Here is a 27614-nt window from a genome sequence, read left to right as displayed (position 1 = left end):
CATGCCAAATTAGTAAGATTTGATTGCACATTTGTGATATTTTTCCAAACGAATCGTTTTGGTATGTAGTGCTAAGCCGTAAGAACATCAAATCAACACAACATTTTTCCACATTCTTATATTTATTCTCCCTTAAACCTTTAAAACAAAAATACATACATCACTGAAATATATAACTGTCCTGTTTTGTTGATTACATCTGTTTAACAATCTAGTTATTTATATCAACATTCTAGCTCGTTCCGTATACCTTGGTGTCAGATGTTGACTTGTTTACGTTATACTATATATATATATATCGGAGATGATCATTATATAGACAGCAATTTGATGCGGTGAAAGTCTACATAATTAAAATGCAGAAACAGAGAAATGTACATTAAACAAAGGAAACCCTGAGAAACAAGGCGTCCATCGAACTGTATATGATCCCAGAAAGATAAATATATATTCTTATGTTTGGACTTGATGTTTTAAATGGTGTTAGTTACCATATAAACGTTCATCTGATTTTTTAATTTCAAATTGTTGTAAATATATAACATATTGAATTCAGATATTCAAAAATATGATAAAAAGTCTGGTCTTTCGAACTACACCAATATTTTGTGTTCTTTTTATCGCGATATAATTTCGCTAACCTAACTCCGAACATCTCAATCCGGGTAATACAAATAGTCAGTCACTTCGTCTACATTGTGTAACAAAAATACATTATCTAGTATATACATCGAATTTTTAAATTACCTGATATGAACACAAACATAACGATAAGTCTACCCTCAGCATACCTCCTAAGGGAGAGGCGCTCACAATGAAACACGTGCCAGACTGTCCCATACAACTTTCGCTCTCCATTGCACACGCCTCGCTTTCATCTGCGTCCCTTTCAACCAATCATTAAAAGGTTGTTATCTGTTTATTTTACTGATTAAATATAATAAGATCTTATTCGTATCATGTGTATAATCTATATTGAATGTGACATCACAAGTAAATATAACGGTATTCTAGCATCATCTTTATATTTCTAAAATCTTGAAAGGATCAGGATAAAAGGTAGGCGAATGGCGATCCCATGTGGGAATCATGTAGATTTGTCTCGGCACATCTATAAACTTTTTTCTATTACTGACGTTTATGGAAATACATATGATAACATAATATATAGTATAATGTATAAAAAATAAATTTGCAGTTGAAATTCGCAGTGTAAATCTCGATTACGGGGTTTGATATTCAATGTAAATAGTATTCAATTTTCTGATGTGTTTTCAGTGATTAAGATACGTGTATTTCACTAATAGATACATGGTCAATGTATAATGTATGTTTCGCTGCATCAGTGCAATATTTCATTGATACGTACTTTGAAGTTGTATTCTCTCGCAAAAAGAAAATCACTAGCTTACCAATGTATATACTAAGTAATGTAACAACTGACCTTAACCTTCTGCCCAGTTTTCCTGAACCTTTCAAGGAATTTCTAGTAGATATAATATCGGTATACTATATAAACCAATAACAGCAAAGCTGATGTTTTGTGTTGTTGTATAAAGCAAATATTTTTCGACGACGACGTTTTAATAGAAAGTTGCTTGCTGAACACACACGCTATAGTTTCCGTTAGAAATATCCCTTTTTGGTTAATGGAGAAAAACGAGAAAGATGCGCATACACTATAAATATGAATATTTTTATAAAATTTATAATCGAACTCACAACCCTTAACGAATGAAATGCCAAAACATATTGCACAAATAAGTATTTGTACTCCGATTTATATCTATTTATGACGAACTCAGTACCATTAAATGTTTTTTTCTGCATTACCTAACACAGCACAGTAGGGCAAATTAACCGAACAAGCGACGTACAAACACTGTTGTATTCTGACTGTATTGTATTTTTTTCTAAATTAGTCATTGGTAGATGTTGAACTCCCGTAGGAATATTATGAGACATACCTACACTTTTATCAGTTACCTAACGTAGTCCTATATAAAGAGTCTCTGATAACATAGCCTATTAATTCACTTCCGTGTAATCATCGAAATATGAATACGATTTTAGTTTTGAAAAGACTGTCTTTGATATTAACATTGGTCTTACTTTATTAGTAAAACCAGACTACTTTTATTTTGTATGCGGTTAACAATCACTTAATTTGTGTTAAATGTTCAGATGTAAATAATCACCATACCCAGTCTTGTCGAAGCATAGACCTAAGCCATATAGAATTGATGAAGTAGATACGATAGGAACGACACTACGCACTATAATATCATTATAAATTGACAAAATGCTAAAACGTATTGTACTTTTGAAACGCTTCCAAAATCTAATTAAAGGCCTATGTAACACTTAATTACCAATTAAGATAAATACTATGGGAGAATGCAGCAGTAAGGTTTAAAGGCACCTCACGGAGCAAATACCACCAAAGGTTCTGATTTGCTCCATTGGTATTTTTGTCTTGCAAGATATACAATGTAACAGATTACTACAACCAACAATGCCAAATGGCGTCATAAATAAACACAATGCAACTATAACGCTACACACACATCTTTACACCCACTTCAATCAGTTGGAAAGAGAACATTGTAACAGTTAAAAGAAATGGTCTTCTAATGTTTTTTTTTAAGATTAGATTTAAACTCTTCGGTTGTTGAGAGAGAAAAAAACTTTTCGGTAACTGTCACTTCATAATGGTCTCTCCTTGTTCAATTTGTTTCCTTAAGGATGTAACATCAGTGTAGACTAGTTCCACTTCTGATAAAGTCTTTTTAACTTCATTAACAGCGACTAATTAAAGTTGTGTCAAAGGTAATTTTGAAAGAGTTAGTCAGTTTTTTAATTGATACAATAAAGTTACGTTGATCTAAATAGCTGATATAAATTACAAGTGCTGTACAAAAGTTCGTTTCCATCACTGAGTTTCTGCTACATATACAATAGGTTCAGCACAATCATCGGTTTCCTTGAGGTCAATTCCCAGATTATGTCAGGTTCAGAAAGGCTGCGTTGTGACCTTGACCGTTAAAAATAGTGACATCATTTCCAATTGTATTGATAGGTAACACATTACCGTAATACGGACTGTTGCCAGATAAATTTTGATGACAAATAAGCAGAAGGCTGGAACAATTGTCGCTGTTTTAGAACGTTACAATGTTTGGTGAGGACTTCCTCTCAGCACGACTTTATCACAGGGATAGGAATGAAGATGTCTTTGACGGGGAAAATAACTACAGACTACTGACACTCTCGTGATCTATCAGAGAAACATATTGGACAATGGTCAGCTTGGATGGAAAGGAGATGCATTGGTTTTGCTAGGAGGATCCTCGTCGACTCCTTGATAATGGAAGTTACCTAGTGTTCAGGACACGTTTACCTGTCATAACTCCAATGTCTTACTTTGCGTGTTCCCTGTATGAAAGCAGGATGCTGCTTGAAAATCATATTGCAAGGTTGAATATCTTTCGTCTTGTTAATTCTCTTGTTGATTACCCATGTTACAGTGTACTTACTGTAGTTATGGCAATCCAATCAAAACACTGCGCGTGTGCGACACGTCACTGTTGTTACCCTGACATCACAGAGAGGGACTTACGTTAATACACATGAAGGATGTACTGATATACTTTTAAAATGAAATGAAAGATCCAATAACAGCAAATGCCTGTCTCTATCACCTGTGCTACATGCTCGTGCATTGCAAGGAAACATTTTCTGTAAAAAGAATAACTGGAGTTGTTTTCCGCCACCATAACCACCACCATCATTGGCGCCAATCACCCACAAGTCACGTGACAAGTCCATTAGTACGCTGGAAGAGTTCAGGCCGTTACTATCCGTTATACCACTGAAACGAGAAAACAAACAAATTTATATATCCATACGTAATACAATGGCTGTGCTGACAGGGAGATTAATAATGAGTAAAGCATAACCCATACACAAAGTCATGTATGGAATACAATCATAATGTAAACTTCATCACGCCTCCAGTTATTACAGTTAGTTACATTACAGTGTAGCAATCAATGGTAAACAATCAACACTTATCATCCATACCCGGAAATGGTCAAACGCTTTAAATACTTGTGACGTATGATCCCTTATTACGACAATTTATTTATATAGTCATCAACGTGTACAACATTTCTAACACCACATCATCATTTCTACCGCAATAGGAGGGTGTTATTTCACTTCCAAGGCATGGAATAATCGTTACAACTGATGAATAACATTCAGTTTAAACCCCATTGGAATAAGCTAAACGCGTTTTGATTGGTTGACACGTTGGCCTTTGACAGAGACTATTTTCTAATCACATGGTTCAATGCGTTTTGATTGACTTACATTTGAAGGCCGCTTCATACGTTCCCGCACAAAAGTGATTCGCCTTTTTTCATATTGGAAATATATTTATATATATATTTTCTATCAATTTATTGCTTTGAAAATAAAAAGCTTGCATATTATTTGTGATGATTTCTAATAAATTATAATATTTCCGTATATTTCCGAAATTGTCAGTTTTGCATATTAATTAGCGGCGTTTCACTTCAGGTCATATCCTTACACCCTATCAGATATTGTGAAAAGAACACACCTTCACACAAAACTGGCCAATTCATCCTAAGAATAGTTTTTCTATTATAAACATCATGAACTGTCACCCTCTCGAAATTCAGCACAAATATTATAATACAGGTATATCATTTAAAAAGGTATAACATTATTAGTTAGACAATGTTGATAAACATATGCGATGTCAATTTTATATTCTTAAAATATTTGTGGTGTTTGCCTAAAAACTGTTGGTATAAGTATAACAAATATGTGGAAGGGCGCTTAATGTGTATCGTATATAGAAATAAAGATTAAAAACTCGTAGATACCGTATATAAAACATTTCTAGATATTATTCAAGGACTTTTGGCCAAACAACTCGAGAGGAATTTATGTTGCTACTGGGATTTAGTAAATTGATATACTGTGTTATGCTTTCGTATTTAAGTGACATTTTTATGCCAACGTACTAGTTTTATATAGAAACAACTTCTCCATCTCCAGTATCCTGAGTAGTAATAACAGTCGGTTTCTTAATGTCTATATCAAACAGATTCAGGTTTTCACTGGTAGCATAAGGAGAATGAAGAACTCACAAACGGATTAAAGTGCATGTCCTTACTATTAATAGAACATCCAGGTATCCTATTGCAAATTATGATAACACAACTTCTGTCTAAATCCTTATCATCGAACGTATATTATCAAAATCACTCATAAATTGTGTTTGGCGTTTGCTGCTATAGCCATGTTTATGAGAGCCTTTCCTCGTTAAATCCGGAGATTGCTGTTGCATATTTGATTTGTTCTGAAGATATGGGGTTATAAGAAAGCTTGATCATGGCACTTTATTATATCCTAGCAATGGCCTTCTACGAAGACGGAGGGGGCAAATACTTCTAAAAAATGACTACACGTGTTGTTCGATTTAATTCCATGACGTTTTACTGTAGGCAGCCCTCATGTAATGAAGCTAACATGTAATTATTTCAATATATGTGCCAAGGTTACACTAGGAATTGTCACAAGTAAGTTTATGAGTGACATACATTGCCGAAGAACCATTGTAGTCGAAACTCCAGTTTGTTCTCTGAAAGACGCAATAACTTAAACGTACCTTGTGGTGACACAAACACCATTCTTATTTCATCGATATCATCAAGGGACTATTTTATAAATATTCATGATTGAAAGTGATTGATCGATTTGTGTGTTTGCATAGTTATAATATTTACACGTGTGTACCATGCAAACAACATTGTTTTGGTATACAAAATAGTTAAAAAGAAAGAAGGTATGATATTTCAAGTTCGGTATCAGTATCAACGATATTCACTCTGAACAAACGATCTTAAAAACTATCGGTTGTTAGTGGGTATCTTATCCAAATAGTGTCAGTGAGTAGACGTATTTGAAAATAATCAATATTCCATCTGGCATGACCTTTACAATAAAACCAGGAAAAACAGAACGCAGTATTAGCAGACTTTCCCATGTCCACCTCTTGTACGAGACCATTGCATCGTCCTTTACAGAGGAGCAAGCCTTCGTAACTTTACAGTCACATGACCTAAATATCTATGTAAAATTTCTGTAGTTCATGAATATCCATGTAAAATGTCTGTAGATTAATGAATATCCATCTAAAATTATGAATATCCTTGAAAAAAATATGTAGTTCGTGAATATCGATGTAAAATGTATGTAGTTCATGAATATCCATGTAAAATGTCTGTAGTTATTAGCCTGCCCCCTTCGTTTTTTGAGTACGAATTATAGGTTGTTCAGTTGTAAGATGTTATGCCGTTAGAGCGTTTAGAGTGTGATCGTTTTTCAAAAATTCACTGGTAAGATATTTACACCGAAAAAAAAAACAAATCATTTTGAATATAAATGGTCGACTGATTTATATATTCACTTTATGTCTCAATTTCTGGTCGACATATTTCGAGTATTTGAGATGTTTTGCAAGGTAGGGACTGCACCAATCACTTGGATATCATCTAATTAGCTGCTCATTCATTTATGTATTCAGCAGAATTAATCATAATCGACGATATTGCTTTAAATGCCAGGAGTCATTTTCCTTTGAAGGGGTGAATGTCGAAAAGTGGTCAAACTCCTATCAAGGTTTGACCAACACAGCGCTGCCCAGTGAGTACAACCACAACGCCTATATATCCTGCACGGATTTACACGTCTTGTATAAGCCTGTGTGCCTATACGGCAAAAGTGCCCAAAGGTAACTTTATTGAACTAAAGAATATATAAATAAGATATTTGATATATTTAAAATATTACTATAGATGAAATCGTTAGATTAATATAACTACGTTTTAATTATCTTGTCCATAATGTTTAACGATTCAACAAAGGACATACTGGTACAGGTGCTCGGGCTTCATAGGGTCAAAGTCAATGTAAAATAATTTATATTATTAAGTATTATTAAAATAAAATCTAATAAATATAAAAAAAACTTAATACTTCGTGGTATTAAATAGATTAACTATAGACATTATTTATACGTATCTGTATATTGTCAGGTATTGTTATTTTTATTTCAGATTACTATCTCCATTTGTATGTTGTATTATGTGAATAACTTTGCATCGTTTGAAAACTTGTGTGATAAAATGTTAAGACATGTCAATTAGTCTGCTACTCACTCCGATTGAGATGTGTCGCCTATCTCCCATCCGAGTATTCATCTGTGTCATCAGATAATCGACGTCAATCATTTCACACCTGATGCCCGTGTATGGTATTTCGCATCTGTAGAAGTGAAGAAAAGAGAAAAATCAATATTTCTTAAACGTATTGTAAATTGGATATAATAAATTATTCAAAATCAGTAATATTATAACTTAATAAAAGTAATAAAAATTGAATTCTAATACGAAAAGACAATATATGAATTTTTAGGGTTAACCTTGACAAATGGGCGTTCAAACTTATTCCCTTATCTGCTGAGTTTAATATTTACTTTATTTTATATTGACAACACCGTCTGCACTTGACCTATATTTGAGCAAAGACAAAATTGAGTAACTATTTGTTTGAAGTCATTATTCTTTCGAATGTTTCCGAGGAGGACATCGCTTGTATCTCGTTGCGAAATGAACAAGTAGTGAAATACGTTCAGAAAATTTGTTGAATCGTACCGGAATGAAAACAATCACACAACATACCAACTTCCTCATAGATGCGATATAAATGCGTAAAGAAGAATTTGTGTAATTATATAAAACGTGTTCTATATAAATTCCCAAATTCTCATTTAGATGATATGGTGATATTAGCTCTACAGACGTTTTAGACGAATTTAACAGAAATGATCTTCTGCGACGATCTGGGACCAATATCACATATAATATAAAGTTCCTAGCACATATTCATGATGATTGCCAGCAAGGCCATCTCAAAATCTTTTAGACCATTGAATGAAAGAGTGATTTATTACCATTAATGTCTTAGACACTTCGTGGTATCTTAAAATCTGACTGGTAATTGTATGATGAAGCAGTTTTGCCAAAATACTAATTGGATGCCAAATGTCGTGGCTGATGGAACAGTGTTACGGGCTAACATATCTATCAAACCATAGTCATTTCTTGCAAAGCGGCGTTTTTCATATCAAGTATTATGTATCAAGCATCATTAAAATAAATATTCCACAGGCTTTTCATATTGCGTATCCTTTCAGAATGTCAATGGTTAATTTAAAAAGCTATGGCACTGCCCTGAAGGCGGTTTTTTGGATTCTATCAAACCATTCACAGATGCAGTACCTGGAAAAAGATATATAATATATATTTCTGAATGTCTTCCATCTCACTGATTTACAGTACATTAAAAATCTGGAAGTGGATATCCATGCGGCGCCATGTATAGGAAAGTGGTTATGTGGCGCCTGGTCCCTCCTGTCAAAAGCATAGTTTGACATCGAATCCCAACAACTCAAGACAATGCTAATGGTCAAGGTAAAAATATCTTGATCAACGATCACGATTCGAATCGGGAAATATCTTTCCGGGATCTTTCTGTTTTTCGGTTAACAAATGCGCAGGTCAATGACAATGCAAACATTATTAGATGTATACTGTTTTTGTGAGTGTCCTGGAGAACAACATTTGAGCTTATTTGATCTGGATATAATGAAGCGGGAATTTCTTTGTAGTAGCAAACAGCTACTCAATACAGACACTTAAACATATCTAAATGTCAACGACCGTTCGGAATACTATAAACAAAACATAGATGCAATGTGAAAGAACTTTAACTATAAAAAATAAAAAATCAACTTTAAAGGCATTCTTTGTAAGCTTCTTTCCTTCTGATAATGATATTACTTTAGTATACATGTAGGGTATTACATTGTTAGCGAAGTATTCGTGAACATTGATAGTGATGTGGTGCTGTGAGATCGCCGTATTGTAATTAATGAGTTTCTGAGGATGTAAGAGAAAATATCATACCATAAAGCAAAAACATTGCGAAAGTCGAAATATATATACAACGTTTTTGATATTTTTACCTAGACAGATACCATGACCGACCGATACATTATGGACCTATAGTATGTTTTCTTACAATCATACACCGCGAAATGGAAACCTGAATTATTTCTCGAAACCAGCGAAAACTTGCAAAAATTGATCAGCAGAAAATAAATGCAATACAGTTTATTAAAAATCAAATGTCATTATGTTTATATATATATATGGGAAGGCTTCTGTTGACGAACATGATTCATCGGAATTTTCAAAAATAGATTGAAAAATGTTAATGACACATTCAATTTGAGTCAAGACGGCATTAAGATAGCGGTGACCCCAGGCAAAGTAATCATGTAAAACAGATCTGTATCTCGAACCAATTTATAGTTTCCCTTTCATGAGTAACATCTCAGATCTAATGGTGTAACATTACATATTTGACACACATCATTTAAAGACAGAAGGCAAACATTTTAATGAATATACTAGTGATTTACCCTGGCGATCAGTAAGGAATACTTACGAAATAACTTCTAAGGAAAATAGATGTTTCATAGATGTCGATAAAAAAGCAATGTCCGCTTTTATTCAAGTTGATGAAATTAATTGCCACTAAAACGAGCAAAGACATTCTGCAATCTTCGCTGCCAATCTGTTGACGGTTTCCAATTTTGCCTGTCAACGATTTCCGTATGCTGAGATATCACACGACGAAACCACTTCTCAAATCCAAGCACCACTTCAGACTCTTACGCCAGTTCTCGGTATTCCTTTGTGATATTATTTCGTTGAAATTAAAGTAAATCTCATCAAAGACTGACATTGAATATGACCGTAGGAAAAAAATAACAAAATGCGCGGATACTGTGTTTTGAGACAGAATCGCTCACTATGTATGTAACCATGTATAAGTAACTGGTAGTAGTGTGTTTAATATATATTGAAAGGCATTCATTGATGTTTTTACAAAATCAGTTTATTGACTTATGTATTTGTTGGAAATATCATTGTTCTGTGCTAAGTTCGTATCGTTAAAAACTCATTTGCGTAATATGTAATTATTTTGCTTATCAGCATCACCGAAAAACAAGATCAATGTTATAAATAATGCAGGTAATGTTTTCTTTATGTTATATAGCCACGAACACATCATATACTTATGACTTTTAGGTGAAGTGTCAACCTCTTTAATTTCTTATCTAGGTCAACACGTGTGATTTTACGATAGACACACTTAACATGTACTTGCACCAAACCTCTTCCGTCCTCCATGGCCATACACATGTATCTCATTCCTGTGGATATACGAGTATATGTTTTTCGTGGCTGTAACTTACATTATTCATGGAGCAGAGTGAGGTGTGTTATATATTTAGCAGCTCTTTGTTGCCAAAACAACCAAATTAAACCATAAAATGGTAAACACATGTGACTCACACTCTTGGAACCCATGCCCTTTGAAATCAAAGACGCTCAGTTTGCAAAGCAAGATTCTTCCTTTCTACCGGGTTCACGTATGTGATTATGCAACCATATATTCCACAGATACAAAGGGTGGTTATCACTAAAAAGAAACTCATTCCAAACGATACAGATTTTGCAATGTGACAGCCTTACTGAGTAGACATTTTGTTAACACTATGAACATCTCTTCCTAATTTTATTCTTTAATCTGAAGCACTAACCGAAAGGAGTAACAGTCGGATAGTATTGTCTAAGTGTGTCATCGAAATTAGAACATCATTAACATCTGAATTAGATTATTAGTTGATATAATTGGTCTTTTCCTTATAATTTCTTTTCTGTGATAACGTAATACATTCCATGTGCCTTTTAATGTAACTACAAAAAAGACCTGCTTAATAAGTATGATTAAGTTTTTGCCCGAAATGTGCACTTGAAAAGAATCCGCGTTCAACATTTATATTTTGCACTAGGAGAATTAAGACATATATGTAGTGAAGCCGACATTTTTATACCTTCCCATTTTGTTTGCTTTAAACGATAACTTCTATGATAAGGAACATTTAACACAAAATCAAAAACAGATATATCAACAATGGCGATAAAAAGTCAAACTATGGTCGATTTCCATTATAGCTACACGACGTATTCTGTGGGCAGGTTTCTTTGGAATAAAATAAGTATTTACTGTTTTAAGGTTTCCATTCTCCACAATAGAATTCAGCACCAGAACCCGTTAAATCAGTTAAAGAATATGATTTTATCGATAAGATTAAAATGGATGAGAAAACAATCATGATTAAAGACTAAATAAATAACAATATAGATTTTATGCTTATTAAATATTTTGTCAGGAAAAACGGGAGATTAGAGCATATTTTCATCAATATTGCCTAACTTAAGGAAGTTCCTGTCTTAGAATTTATTTTTATAGGAAAGCATAACAAAATCTAATGGAAGTTAATTAACTATTTTTTCCCTTAAATCTAATAATTATTTCTTGAAGAATATTTTTAAGTGAACGAATTCCCTTAAGTTAAGGCACGTTGATATAAACTGTGGCAGGGCATTTGTATAGAAGCTAGAGTATGTGACATAATAACATGTAAAATATACTCATTTGATAATCTGATAGTCTTTATTTGTGTGTTACTATATATTTCTGGTACTGTCTGTTTGTCACTTCATCTGTTTGTTACTATATATTATTGTGTTTTACTGTTACTGCTAAACTGTCAAAATATCAAAATAATCATATAATCCACCTTCCTACATCCATACACACACGGTTAATACATAATAAAGTAAACTGCCGAGAAAAAAGTTTCATATCTCATCGTGTTAACTAATTCCTTGTGAATGACTATACGTCATTTAACATGCTAATCAGGTCTGTGATGAGGCCTAAGTTCTTTTGCTTACTGCGGCACGTATGGCACAGCAGCTTTGTAGGAAAAACATGCTGATGGAGTTCTGTATCAACCAACGCATATGATTTAGTTCACTGTCCGATAGAGGACAATGTTACTTGTACCATTTGATACTATAAAATGGTATTTATAAAAGTGATATTCTGATGGAATACACTATAAAGGCATTGATAAAAATGTTATTTCTTTAGAATACACTATTTTAAGGTTTATGTGGAGTATCGCAGTTGCTGAAGCATTTTAATGCTTCAAATGGGTCGTCCGAAAAATTCGACCAATAACAAGCAGAGTACATGTGCAAGCTCTCGCACAGTGTGCATCCTCCAACTCATGGTGGGAACAGAGATCACTTGGTTGAGGCGCGTGAACCAGGGATATCGATGCAATAATGAAACAGAGAGTCAACATTGTCATCACAAAATAACTGTACATTTGTTTATATATGTAAATCATATTAAACACATATTTTGATATCTATGCAGCCCACACTTTTCTTTTTATGTTGACATGTATATAATTTTCTTTGAATGCTCTGCGTGATAGGCATTCCCTTGATAATAGAGAGGGCGTAAATATCCATCAAGAGATATTTTCTGCTCGCACTAACATCGCGTACATAAATTCATGTCATTTCTATACGATGGAAGTATGGAGTGTCAAAATAGTTAACTTCTTATATAATCTAAAATTTGACTCGGGCAAAACTTCGTTCACCATCTGTATCGCATTTTGCTTTTATATAACAGGAATTACTGTTCGTGTCCATTACACAATCTTTGTTACTGCCTTCTCAATTTATGTATCATTTTTGTACATTATTTAAATTCACAGTGCGTTGCCATGCTATTCCAATGAGGGTTAATTAGGAACAGTACATTGTAGAATTACATGTTTCTTTAATGAAGAATCGGCTTTCCATCGATAACACATTTCTATAAAATTTCCAATTAAATTACCACTGGTCAAGGATAAAAGTTGATTATATTCTGACGCCAAATGAAATACCAGCAGAATTGGTGCCGCATCTACATAGTGGAGGATCGGGTGGGTAAACTGAACACGTCTGTTTGCCAATGTGTTTGTTTAAGTGGACTTGGACACAGTCTGTAAAGAACAGATGTTTTAGATATGCCAAAAATTCGTGGCCAGTGTACTAGGAACATATGTTGGAAAAAGCGCAGTGTGTTCATAAAACGATATTAAAATAGATTTAGCCATGTAGTATATATTTTCTCCAATATAAATAAGATACCATGAATCTACATGGTTCTACACATTCTACACATTACTACGACAAACTACTCACTATGGTGAAAGTTACCATCTTTTAATTTTATTGTTAAATATATTATCTCCTTGTTCAATAGCAAAACATGGGATCGTTGTTTAAGATATTAACCCATTGTCCCATCTAGAATAATGGGATTGTTGTTAAAGATATTAACCCATTGTCCCATCTAGAATAATGGGATTGTTGTTAAAGATATTAACTCATTGCCACACATCGAACAATGAATTGCGGTTGAAGATATTCAACCCATCACCCAATACCGAGGGCGAGATTGTTGTTTCAGTAACTTACTCACTGTCCCATAGCAAACAAGGAATTATTGTATCAGATGTTTAGATCATCGTCTCATATCAAACAAGGAATTGTTGTAAAAGATATTTAAATCATTGTCCAAAATTAAAAAATAAATTGTTGCTTAAGATATTTAACTCACTGTCCCATATCAAGCAAGGAATTGTTGTTTTAGATATTTAAATCATCGTCAAAAATCAAGCAAACAATTGTTGTTTAAAATATTTCATTCATTGTAACATATCAAACAAGCAACTGCTGTGTAAGATATGAATTGTTGTTTAAGATAGTATCTCATTGTCACATATGAAGCAAGGAATTGTTGTTTGAGATATTTGAATCATAAAAAAAATATTGTTTTAAATTTATTTCCTTGATGAATACCAATAAGTGGGATTGTTTTTGAGAAATTCAACTCATTCACCTATTAGAAAGATATTTAACACGCTGGTTTACAATAGACAGCTGATTAAAATTAGCTTTGATATTGACTTCGACAGGTGAAAAATAACGCAATATTGCAGATGATATTGTAGTCTACATTTTCAAAGCTATCCAATTCGGCCTATCTATACGCCAATGTACAAAGAATATTGTAATCTACAAATCAGTCATGCGCACTTTTATCATACATGCCATTCAATGTCTAGGTGCTTTTCGAATCATTGGATTTGTCAATGGCAATACCGTACTGATATGTAGGAGTGAGAGAATAGGTAGCACAATACAATACCAGGTAAGGCCATTGTTATGATAGGTATCCCGGGGCTTTCACTGGGTGAATCAAACATTCTTTGACGCTTATAGTAATTACCTGTGGTTAATTTACTCTGTTTCATTGAGTTTGCTGGATGGTTTTATCCAGACATTGCAAGGAGAGGAAAAAAACCGTAATTGCATCTCAGCACTTTCCGTTTGATATTGGGCAACGATGCGATCCACCCACATGATTTTTTTCTTCGTGTGTCTCTCGAGTTACTGTTTGTAGTATGTTGTTTCTAACATTTTATTCTTACAATGATATATCGATTTTCAGATATACTCAATAATTTAACGCCTATATAAACAAGATATTATGAGAATATCAATACTATTAACGACCATTAGATGGTAAGTTAATCAAATGCTAATTTTGAATGATATAACCCTTTTTGCAATAAGGTTAAGTCTTTTAATAACACTGTCAAGGTCTTTAAATAGCAAACAACATCAATATTAGGTAGACGAAAGCAGAAACCAGCACGGAAGTACGCCTGTTGATTTTAAATAATTCAATAGCATGTACACATGGCCGAGAAAACATATTTGCGTTGTGTTTGATGGTAATGGAAAAGCCGTTGTTAAATGAAAAAAAAACTATGAAAATGTTAATGTTTAAGAGACAGTTTATAAAAGACTTATATTAGCATATCACCTGCCATGAAAATAGATTGAAATATGACAGAATTTAAATGAAAATTCTTTCAATTACGTAGATATAACTAAATGATGGACCAGGAGTGATAATCTATTTTCATATAAACCACGATACTTCTGTCAATTAAAATGTCTCAGAAATGTCTTCAAGATGTTATTCTTATTTTTTATCAAAAGGGTATGGTGTTTAACATTTTCGCACCCGGTTTAAATATCGTGATAGCATAATTTTAAATAATCTGATTTGGTGTATCAGCTGACGCGGTTGAAACCATTTGTATCAAACGATGAACGTGCCTGTTATTTCCAGTTTTAATTGTCCAGGTGATAACAACCATTTCCTTGACTATATCCAGGCATCGAAGTGTCACACGTCTTATTAATGAACGACAGCGTCATTGTCATTCACAACTCCTTGGGGAACACACAACCGGAGATAGGCGCTAACAGCTAACACACGACATTCCTGGAATATACCTATTACGTACTCGGCTAAGTCGATTGGAACACGACGTATCTTGTTGAAGGATAGAGTGCCCGTGCCGAGATCAAGCCATCGAAAACCATTGGTCATGAAGCCCTGCGTTCTACCACTAGACTAGCATGCCTCCAAACTTCATAATTCACTTTAGCTTGTTTGAATTGTGTCGTTGTCATGTAAATACAAATCCAAGTAATTGAAGTACTTAAAGTATCAATTAATCTATACATTTCCTTATATCAGAATTATACAATCACCCAACCACCATTATTCCTTATCATAAAGGCAGATATTTCAACTCAATCTATTCAAACATATTTATTTGAATGTCAATCTAAATTTATCAATAACAGATTTATAAAATGAGAAAAACTCATTTAATTGATGCTTTATGTCATCCCTGTCATGTGATCCGCTGACCCTCGCGTGATGAGGTGATATTCCATAGCAATAATAATTCATTGTAAAGCACCAAAGGTCTTTTGAGAAAATAATGGTCGTTATCAAATCGAATCATATTATTTGTCGTTGAACACGATCAGATATTGATACTGTCATATCAATGACCCAAACATCTCCTATTGTATAACAATTAAAAACGATTCACAAGTCCTTGTTCAACGGTAGGGCAACATCATAAAAACCATGTTTATTAAATTGTTATTGTCATCGATCATATTATTCTGATACTTTTTAATCACGGTATGGAAGTTGGCATAATACACGTACAGACACCCACACGGTTAGTCGTAATTGAATATAAAGTAGCAGGCTACACTTCTAAATGTATAATTACTGTAAAGTCAATTGTCATCAGATTGGTAGTAACCAATACATATTTGTTCTCTAAATGAATTTCTGGGACCAATCAGTTTAACCCTAAAGGGACAAAGACAGGTATCTATACATTGGGCTACTCTTCACATTCATAACTGTAATACATAACAATGCTCTCTTGCGTGCTATAACGAGAATGCAGTAGCTCTGACTCTGTAAGAAATAGCATTGAGGAACAATATCCTATTATGTCAATTGTCACACAATGATTTGTCCTGTGTAAGATTAGTCCACGAGCTGTACTGTGTAACCACACTTCATTCATAAGGAGGTCACCTTCCCGCCACTTAACATGACAGCTTCATGAAGCCGTTTGACGCGCGCGCTTTGAGAAAGGCTGACGCCAACGCTACGAAATGAGTTCGGGTCAAAATACGTGTAAAATATGTCACAGTAAGCATGTAAAATAATAGGCAATTCACTTAACGGTATTCATATAATTTGTGATTGTGAAATTTTTATGTTATATTATATACATATCACGAAGACGGCCTAGACAAGTATCAAACTGGAACAAATTTCAGCGTGAAGATCTAAATTTAATATGGTATTAGAATTTACATACTTTTATAATATCCAATAAACCGATGATATCTGAATATCATGTGGAAGAACAGCCGTCATCAAGAACGCAAACGACAAAAGTCTTCCTCGATCGACAGCTTTCCCCTTTTTTCCGTACTTTCAATATATTAAACACTATACAATACATCAAACACTATACAATACATTAAACACTATACAATACAGTAAACACTATACAATACATATGTATACCATAAAAGTTAACAGAGAATGTAGGTTATAGCTATGCAAAATGTGTCTTATAAACAAACAAGCAAACACAATAGCTACGAACGGAATTTCCCTCGGGAACTGCTTTAATTTTTTAACATTGTAAACATTTGAGGAACAACCTGTAATTGGAAACGCGTGTTGACGGTGCAAATCAATTAAATGCTGAAATTTGTTGAAACAGGTATTGATGGTGGTTATGTAGGTTGCTGTTTATCACTAATTGATGATACTGTTATCACCGGGTGGTTATGTAGGATACTGTCCCCACCTATTGATGATAATGTTATCACCAGGTGGTTGTGTAGGATACTGATCCCCACCTATTGATGATAATGTAACCACCACGTGGTTATATAGGATACTGGTCCCCACCTATTGATGATAATGTTATCACCAGGTGGTTGTGTAGGATACTGGTCCCCACCTATTGATGATAATGTTATCACCAGGTAGTTATGTAGGATACTGGTCCCCACCTATTGATGATAATGTTATCACCAGGTGGTTATATAGGATACTGGTCCCCACCTATTGATGATAATGTTATCACCAGGTGGTTGTGTAGGATACTGGTCCCCACCTATTGATGATAATGTTATCACCAGGTAGTTATGTAGGATACTGGTCCCCACCTGTTGATGATAATGTTATCACCGGGTGGTTATGTAGGATACTGGTCCTCACCTATTGATGATAATGTAATAACCAGGTGGTTGTGTAGGATACTGGTCCCCACCTATTGATGATAATGTTATCACCAGGTGGTTATATAGGATACTGGTCTCCACCTATTGATGATAATGTAATAACCAGGTGGTTATATAGGATACTGGTCCCCACCTATTGATGATAATGTAATAACCAGGTGGTTATGTAGGATACTGGTCCCCACCTATTGATGATAATGTAATAACCAGGTGGTTATATAGGATACTGATCCCCACCTATTGATGATAATGTTATCACCACGTGGTTATGTAGGATACTGGTCCCCACCTATTGATGATAATGTAATAACCAGGTGGTTATATAGGATACTGGTCCCCACCTATTGATGATAATGTTATCACCACGTGGTTATGTAGGATACTGGTCCCCACCTATTGATGATAATGTTATCACCAGGTAGTTATGTAGGATACTGGTCCCCACCTATTGATGATAATGTAAAAACCAGGTGGTTATATAGGATACTGATCCCCACCTATTGATGATAATGTTATCACCACGTGGTTATATAGGATACTGGTCCCCACCTATGGATGATAATGTTATCACCACGTGGTTATATAGGATACTGGTGCCCACCTATTGATGATAATGTAATAATCACGTGGTTATATAGGATACTGGTCCCCACCTATTGATGATGATGTTATCACCACGTGGTTATATAGGATACTGTCCCCACCTATTGATGATAATGTTATCACCACGTGGTTATGTAGGATACTGGTCCCCACCTATTGATGATAATGTAATAACCAGGTGGTTATATATGATACTGGTCCCCACCTATTGATGATAATGTTATCACCACGTGGTTATATAGGATACTGATCCCCACCTATTGATGATAATGTAACCACCACGTGGTTATATAGGATACTGGTCCCCACCTATTGATGATGATGTTATCACCACGTGGTTATGTAGGATACTGGTCCCCACCTATTGATGATAATGTAATCACCACGTGGTTATATAGGATACTGGTCCCCACCTATTGATGAAAATGTTATCACCAGGTGGTTGTGTAGGATACTGGTCCCCACTAGTCTATACGTATTTGATATGGTATTAGTCCAAGCGATATTTGTTACAGAATGAGTGTGTGATAATGAATGGTTACATTTGACCTTCGCTATGAACAGTGTTTATAGTATTTATAGTTTACATGTTACAGACCCGTGGATAGGAATATAGAAGAAGATATGAAATAAACATAGAAACATACAAACTATTGGGATTCGATACAATCAATGTGAAATATTTAAGTTGAATTAAACACATAAAACTATGTATCTTAAGTGCAGGTATTTCATGATTGGAATTCATCACCGGTTTGAAATGGATGTTTTGTGTATGTTATACTCGAATATAGGTCGAAAGTACAACTGATCGAACATAAGGGAGATACGAAATGTTACTATAAAACTATAATACAAGCAGAAATGCCTCGACAAACCACTAGCAAGTGTACTATAAGATATAGCCGGCGATTGGAGAACTGATCTGGTATATAATATAGAAATTTAACGTTTTAAAAGGTACGAATTTAACATCACAGCAACGAAATGATGAAAACCACACCACCGTAACGTAGCAATGGGTTTCGTTAGAAAGCCAAACAATTTCCCACACACGTTTGAACTTTGATGTTTATGACGTTACACACGTTGATCTAATTCGAGAGGCAAACCAACCGGAATTGGTCACTGTTTTGGTTCCCCAATGAGTAAATAAATTGGCAATAAGGATGACAACGAAGACAGCTCTCATCCTCAATGACTCTAGATAATGTTCAAAATGGCGCAGAGAGATCTTAGGTTGGTCCTTGGAGAAAGTTTGTATATTTATGCTTTTATTTTTACGACGGAGAAAGATTCTACTATAGCTCATAGTTCTGAATCGGATTCCACTGTGGCTTAGTCTCTTTACTGAGTATACGCTGGGAATCAATTGGTACGAGTTATTTTTCACGTAGGAACAAATCCCAAACTCCTGATTTCGTATCAATTGTAAATATACATTATACGCGCGTTTGTTATTCTGGTTTCGAAATGATAATATCGTTTTTCCCGCTTTGTTTATAAAAATGGTTTAAGGATAAATATTTATCGCATATTTTTTAAATCAGTATTTTTGGTTTTCTTTTGCGACAATTCCAAACAATGAACATTTTTCAGAGATATACTTTCGTCATTATGCTAATTTTATAGGGCTATTGCATTTTAAGTCTTCATAATTATATCGGAAAAACTGCTTAAGATTTCGTAAAATTTTAACTGATGTCAATAGATGAGATCTTTATCCCGGCATCAGGAGAAGAAGGTTACACGGCACTATGCTCACAATGCTACACCGACTTAAGGACATTCTGTCTGAACATTACTCACTGGACACTACACTTTTGTGACACTAATTTGTATGTTTTACTCCTTTTTGGTATGTTTGGAATATTTGAACCGAATTATGGTTTGCTTTTTACATCCAGATGTTTAACTAGCCGTCAAATGCCACCCAGTGATACCATATCTTCCATCTAAACACTCACTGTTGTCCTTCCTTTTACTACATCAATATTGCTGACTAGATGCAGTTTATACTTCCCCTTTACACACATATAAACACACAGTGAGCCCTCTGAAGGAGTTTCCGTCAGTCCACATGTGGGTTTTTACACCAGTGAAGCTGTACATAGGGAACATGTGTATCCTCTTTACATGCTCTCATAAATACTACCGAAGGCACGTGATTACGGAAAATACTCTCGCCATTTTACTGACTGATACGAAAAGCGACCTAACCTGATAAGAGAGTATGGAGCAGCGTCACTCCGGATACAAAACATCCGGACGGTCACTTCAACAGAACTTATCCTTTGTGTATCGTGTTATGTCAATAACAAATTATAAGTGTCAACCTTTTGTAAACAACACAGACTATTCAGCATAGTAAATAAAATCGCCATACAATGATAGGTATACTATGTGGATATGTAAGATTGGTTTATACTCTAACATTAATATTTCACTTTGCGTTTGTACTTGTGCCTATCATGTTTCCACTGCAACCAAAGATATGTACACAATCTAAATCACTCCACACATTCTGCCTGGCCTTGACAATGTGTATGAACGAAATGGTAAAAACGCGAGAATACCAACGCATGTTTTATGTTCTGCAGTACACATCCCGGAAGCTGCTGAAAGCCTACATTTTCCTTAAGAATAGCACTAACATTAAATATCTGAATCATTCTATATTAAATATATCCGTCATAGCTGAGTCTTTTTTACTGGTGTATAATTAAGCTTCACCTATATCAGTTTCAATTACTTTACCGCTGCAGTTCTTCTCTGTCCATAATATTTGTCCCACTACCCATTTCTCAAAACTGACATAGCATGCAAAACGTATGTTTTATTAGAGCTCGGTCTTAGGCGAATACCTAACTATCTCATTTTTTCTCTACACGATATTCATTTTAATCACCCCGCACTTTTCATTTTGATCGTCCCCACACTGTTCATTTCGATCACTACTACATTTTAATTCAGTTTTATGTTTTCAATCTCAATAAAATAAACTTTGCAATTGTTTGCCTATACACCTACCAGCCACCTGTCATTGTATACGGTGTTTTGAGCACGTCATTTTGACATGCATTGGTACATAATCCTACAATCAATACAGACCTATCATGGAATAGCCAGGGACGGCAAACCAGGGGCCTAATGACTTGTTACCAGGACTGGCAATACAGCGTCAATTAACTGTCCCGTAACAGTAGCAGATTGATTGGCAATTAGGAAGGTGAACGATAGTTCTCGTCCTGGCTTAATAGCCTTTTCTGTGTATGTAAAAAGACTGTTTTATACCTGTATAACGGAAATTATTTCAACACATACACACGGTCAATTCTAGTTCGGATGATTTGACAGGTTTGACTGAGAGGACAATTGGTGTTCACATGTTTTAACAAGAAAATCCCCGATGGGTGGTAATCAAGCTTTCAAATAAGGTGTGTCAACAAGGAATGAATAATTTTAGAAAAACCCACAACCTCAGCATCTAAACGTAATCAGCTTGTAATATTAGTTTGATAGCGCTATGCTGATGCAATATTCACGCTTTCAAAGGATATATGATTTGGTAAGAAATTTTAAAGGAGAAGGTGTACCATAATATAGGTAAAATGTTATAATATTTCTATCTTTTCACTATAACTACTTCAGCAGACCCATATATTGCAATCATTACAGCAATATGGCGTCTCTTTTGATCTGATAAATTAATTTTATTGTTCCCTGTAATAACGTAACAACCCCATTGCTACTTAATTAGTTTGGCTAAAATTAACTTCCTTACGTTAAAGCGGTTTAGTTAACTATGGAATAAACCAACATGTGGCCTCGGTTAAGCGAATAACATTTGCTATCGAGTTTTATTGGAAAATCACTGTTTGCTCTTAATGGTTCTGTGGAAAACAATAAAATGTATTTGGCAGAAAGGGCAAATATTGTGTTATTCAGATGAATGATACCTTGCATCCGTGTATAAATGAATGTCTATATATATCTATATTGTGTTCATACATCATGTTGGGAATGTTTTGTTGGCTACGCTACATCAATTACTAGATAGAAATACCGAATAGGTAGTAGTGTAGTATAGGAGACATGATCATATTTTATACACAAGAAGCCATGCCATGAATCATTACACTTTTCAGTAACAAGACGAATCGTTTGTTTCTTTATATTAGCTAATTAGTTTTTGGCAACCTGCCAGTGATATCTTTTGATAAAACTTGCATACCCCAGAACATTATAACATGTGTCGACTGTATATGTCAATGTTTACGACCCCATCTATACACTCCAGGCCACTTAATTCACTATACAAATCTTGTGGCACTCCTGCTGCATATCTTAGAGTAGCATATTGTTGAATTTACTCAAGTTTGTTATTTTTTTCAAACTACTGAATAAGTAGAAATAGTCCTCATATCTATGTTGTAACGTTCTCGTTTAACTCTGATACCCCTATGTACCATTACAATAGTCGTAGTAATAATATCATAAACCAAACTCAGTGTACAAAACAATATTATTATTGTTTTCATTAGTTTAACTTGTATGGCATTTATATTTACTATTCACTAATACAAATGTTAAAACAAAGCATTGGATTTCGAAGCAATATAACACTTTGCAATGAAATGGCCATGGTCATATATGATAAGAAGAACGTATTGTCTTCGAAAATCTGCAAGTAATACTATCAATAAAAATACAAAAAATCCACCAAAATAATAGGAAAGATAACATGAACAATATAACCAAACACAATGTGTAATTATGTATTTTACAGACGGACTATCATGTTTATAGTTTATATCCAGATCTCGTATCAGGTATCCCTTCTGTTTAAAGAAAAAACAATTACACTAAATACACCAGTAAGGAGAATATTTCACTTAATACACCAGTAAGGGGAATATTTCACTTAATACACCAGTAAGGCGAATATTTCACTTAATACACCAGTAAGAGGAATATTCTACTTAATACACCAGTAAGGGGAATATTTCACTTAATACACCAGTAAGGGGAATATTTCACTTAATACACCAGTAAGGGGAATATTTCACTTAATACACCAGTAAGGGGAATATTTCACTTAATACACCAGTAAGGGGAATATTCTACTTAATACACCAGTAAGGGGAATATTCTACTTAATACACCAGTAAGGGGAATATTTCACTTAATACACCAGTAAGGGGAATATTCTACTTAATACACCAGTAAGGGGAATATTCTACTTAATACACCAGTAAGGGGAACATTTCACTTAACACCAGTAAGAAGAATATTTCACTTAATACACCAATAAATAGAATATTTCATTTAATACACAAGTAAACAGAATATGTCACTACGTTTCAGAAGCTGAATTTTCTTCAGAGATGTTTTGTTGTGTTCTTAGCAGCAGGTAGACATTGTGATTTTTGGAAATGTGAACTGTTTTAATATAATCATTCTGTGTCATAGTAACCTTTAACGTATAGGACACTTTATAACGAAAAGGCCTGATAAGTATACAGTATAAGACGTATTGTGAAATAAACTATAGGATATATTAGTTGATGCAGCATTCTTGCTAGGAAATCGGGCAAAAGTTGATCAAATTTTCAAATTGATAAAAAGAAATCAGATAACAGGTAATGGGGCTTTCGAATCGCAATTGTAAATAAATTAATGTATTGCTGAAAAGTGAAATCAGACATCAATTGATGACGCTTCAAAAACAAAAGGGTTAAATAAGGTAGAGGTTTTAAGCCACGACAATGAAAATCAAATAATGATTTATTGAGGTTTCAAACAAAGAAAGTGAAATCAAACAACGATTTATTGCAGTTTCAAAATAAGAAATAAAACAGACAATGGTTATGATTTAGCCCAAAGTAATTGCTAGAAGTTTAATATATCAGACATTTAAAATCTAAATCTTATATTAATCTTTGGATACAAATGTTTTACAGTTTGCCTTTCTATGAACGTTGCTACCATGATATATGTATTATGTCTGTGATGAATTTGTAGACCCCCGGGAATCTCTTCGGCTTCATACTTTGTCCTTCAATAATGACCTTATCAATAATAGAAGGTGTTACTAGTGTTAATCCCAGCATTATGTCACCATAGCTACCCATTAAAGAGTCGTTTATATGATACTGTGAGACAATACATGTTAATACGACAACGCTGTCATTAGTTTATGTAACCAATTCACCTGTGACCGTACACAATATAACGTTGGACAAGTTTGTCTAGACTTTTAATTCCACGATGACATTGGCGTTTAAACCTCCATTATCCTAATGGACTATAAATATCAGATACATATTAACAGATGAACTTGATCTCTGTGTTTACATTATTTGGATACTGAATGATGCAGAATGATGCTGCACACTCCAGAGTTGTGTTCATATTATGCACACACATGTACTTTAAAGTATTATAGAGTTATTACTAGCGGGATCGTATAGGCTCTATTTTTATCATGTTTCTGCTTTAAACAATTTTATAAATGTCCTATGTTTCAAATTATATCAATTGTTTGCGAAATATGACAGGGTGCTTTTACATGAGAAAGCAGTACAAGATAATGAACCATTGTAACATTGGGACTAGTTTCAATACCACATCTACATATTTTTCATGATACATTGTACTTGACAAAATATTTGGAATATGTCATTTTCATCCAGTTGGCTCTAATCTATTTGTTACCTTTGCTATCAGTTGCATCATGAAAGGGGGTTCCTGCCTATCTGGTCGTATTTAAAGACAAAGAGAACAATAATGTATAATTACCTGCAGGTTTTGATGTCCAGTGCGGCCACCAGAACACACGTGCCAGCGTTAAGACAGTAATGTCTGTCCGAATAACTACACGGAATCACGTGACTGTTTTGGAAAGGATTTCCCGATCGTCTGTGACGAGAGAGTTCTGACATATCCGAAATATCCCCCAAAGTTGTATCGTTAGATTTTTCATATTCACTTAGTAAACTTCCATCCAAAGAAATATTGACTTTTGCTTGCTGATGAACCTCTCCTACCGTGCCTTCATCTCCAGTACCCGGATACCCTTTTGTGTCCGTCTCACCAGTTTCGTGATGTGTATGCGATGCTGGGTATTTGTCGGGTGAATCCTTCCTGTAGCTGTTGCTCGACCCCCCGTTTGTCGGATTGCCGTGGTCATTGTGGGTCCCGTACAGTTTGTCAGACAGGGGCAGAGACTGCACAATTGCGACAAACAGCAGCACTACGAAGAGCAACATTGACGTCGGTCTGTCGCCCATAGTAAGACTAAGTACATTTTGTCCACTCCTTGCACAATGGAAAACAGAAAAAAAACTTTATATCGACAGCAATCGGTTACCATGAATCTGACATTCTGGCGCTAGAAATCACATGATTGATCGGCGCTAAATCCCACATTGATTTTATTATCATATTATTTTTTTTTCTGAAAAACGTAAAAAAAAAAAAAAAAAAAAGCACAATCAACCTATAGGTATTTTAACAAGGTAAAACAATGCCATCATGACAATCTCCATCCATACATATGGTAATCCTGTGTGAACCTCGTATATCAGTGTGCATATATATATGTATAACCAACTACATACTAGTTTTGTACGTATGTTTTGGACGAAACTATTCCATCTCCAATACTTCTTATTTTTGAAGGCCGACCAGATGGTTGACGTTAAAAGTTACAAGCAGCTGCCGGCGAGTGAAAGCGCGCACTCGAAAGTGGTATACTACCTACACTACCATTGGTCTGAACAGACGAGCGGCCCACCTTTCCTCGCTGTGTGTAGATTAACACTGACTGCCTATCACGGCTACGGGAGTGCACGCTCGTCTCCACCGGTGGTAATGGTGTACGTACCAGAAAGACAAGATGCAGGGAATTTATGTACCCCGACTGCATCCTGTCCCCAGACGGCCTCGTCACGAGTGGGTGGGGATACTACACACAGCGGATAAAAAATGCCCCACAAATCCCTAGCCCCGACAATCACTGAAGCTACTCGTGAGCCCGTGCCTTGACCACTCCCCTAACCATAACAATAGCCAATCAATCGCCTTTCCATTGTATATTTTACCACTGATTGATGACCGAAAGTACTTGTTTAGTTTGTTAAGCATTCCATATATTAACAATAAGGATGTTTTTTTCTCACTTCCGTTCAAACAGATTTTGCCAATCCTTCCTATCGTCTTAAATATAGTATATAACAGCCACAAGGCAATTAACGCTCCCGACGTCACAGTTTTAACTGTCTTAACCCTAGATAGTCGTAACGCACACAGTACTTATAACCATATAACCGTGACAACGTGTGTATTCATGCTACAAGTATAACATCTATATATAGATCAACTACTAATGAACTACTTAGTACGGACCAGTGTTCAAGTAATATATGAACCATGACAATGTACACTATTGTCTCTGTCTACATATAAAATAACCTAATTAGTACGGACCAGTGTTAAAGTAATATTTATCCATGACAATTTACACTACTGTCTCTGTCTACATGTAAAATAACCTAATTAGGTGCCATTCGCTTGTTTGATTTTGTTCGAATCCTACCTGGAGAAATACCCATCAGGCCATGTCATTATACAGGTATATTAAAGTCACGAACAACACAGTGCTGACCATTATGTCCCACACAGTTGACAAAAATACCTCACTATTACCTGTTAATCTTTTACCTTTAGGGTAACACCGATACCGTTAGGTCGTAAAACAATCTAACAGACGAAGGATGTGACATAACGGCGATGATTATTATGGCATCACAATTAATTCTGTATGGATGCAGGAGTATGACGAGGGTATTTTAAAAACTCATTCGCTTGGAATTATCAATCCTCGAAATTTCGTCATTTTCAATTGTTGTGTGTGTGTTGCGATGCCACTTATTTGAGTTTTGTTTTTAATCAAGACATGACTTTGAATTTTCGATTGTTGCAGTCATATTAACACAACATGGTTACTTAAGGACGGTGTCTACAAATTCAACCTGACTGAAGTAATAGTAGGAGTTGTAACGACGGGGTTATTTTATGAAATAAAGCAAAATATAAGGAGACAAATATTGGTGAGGTAATTAATTTCATAAAATTTTAATAAAATAATTATCGAGACAACGTTGTACAAGGCATTTAAACACACCGGATATGTGTTAACGTATATTT

The 27614-nt window shown here is 34.7% G+C and overlaps 1 protein-coding gene across 3 annotated transcripts; it reads right to left on the bottom strand.

Moving 5' to 3' along the window:
• Positions 1-103: 103 nt before the first annotated feature.
• On the bottom strand, positions 104-26670 carry LOC117324480. 3 transcript variants are annotated; one of them, XM_033880358.1, is made up of 4 exons: positions 26203-26670; positions 25206-25724; positions 7257-7362; positions 104-3871 (listed from the first exon to the last, which is right to left on the bottom strand). In XM_033880358.1, exons 2-4 carry the CDS (start codon positions 25694-25696, stop codon positions 3857-3859), a joined length of 612 nt encoding a protein of 203 aa, XP_033736249.1. In that variant the 5' UTR covers positions 25697-25724; positions 26203-26670; the 3' UTR covers positions 104-3856. The 3 variants fall into 3 exon arrangements, with proteins under 3 accessions (XP_033736249.1, XP_033736248.1, XP_033736250.1); XM_033880357.1 differs by lacking the exon at positions 26203-26670 and adding an exon at positions 26170-26199; XM_033880359.1 differs by lacking the exon at positions 26203-26670 and adding an exon at positions 26027-26163.
• Positions 26671-27614: the final 944 nt, after the last annotated feature.

The sequence above is a fragment of the Pecten maximus genome, chromosome 3 (genome assembly GCF_902652985.1).
Source record: "Pecten maximus chromosome 3, xPecMax1.1, whole genome shotgun sequence".
In the NCBI taxonomy this organism is placed as follows: Eukaryota; Metazoa; Mollusca; class Bivalvia; order Pectinida; family Pectinidae; genus Pecten; species Pecten maximus.
Note: the sequence above shows the minus strand (reverse complement) of the source record. Positions and strands in the feature narration are given on the sequence as shown.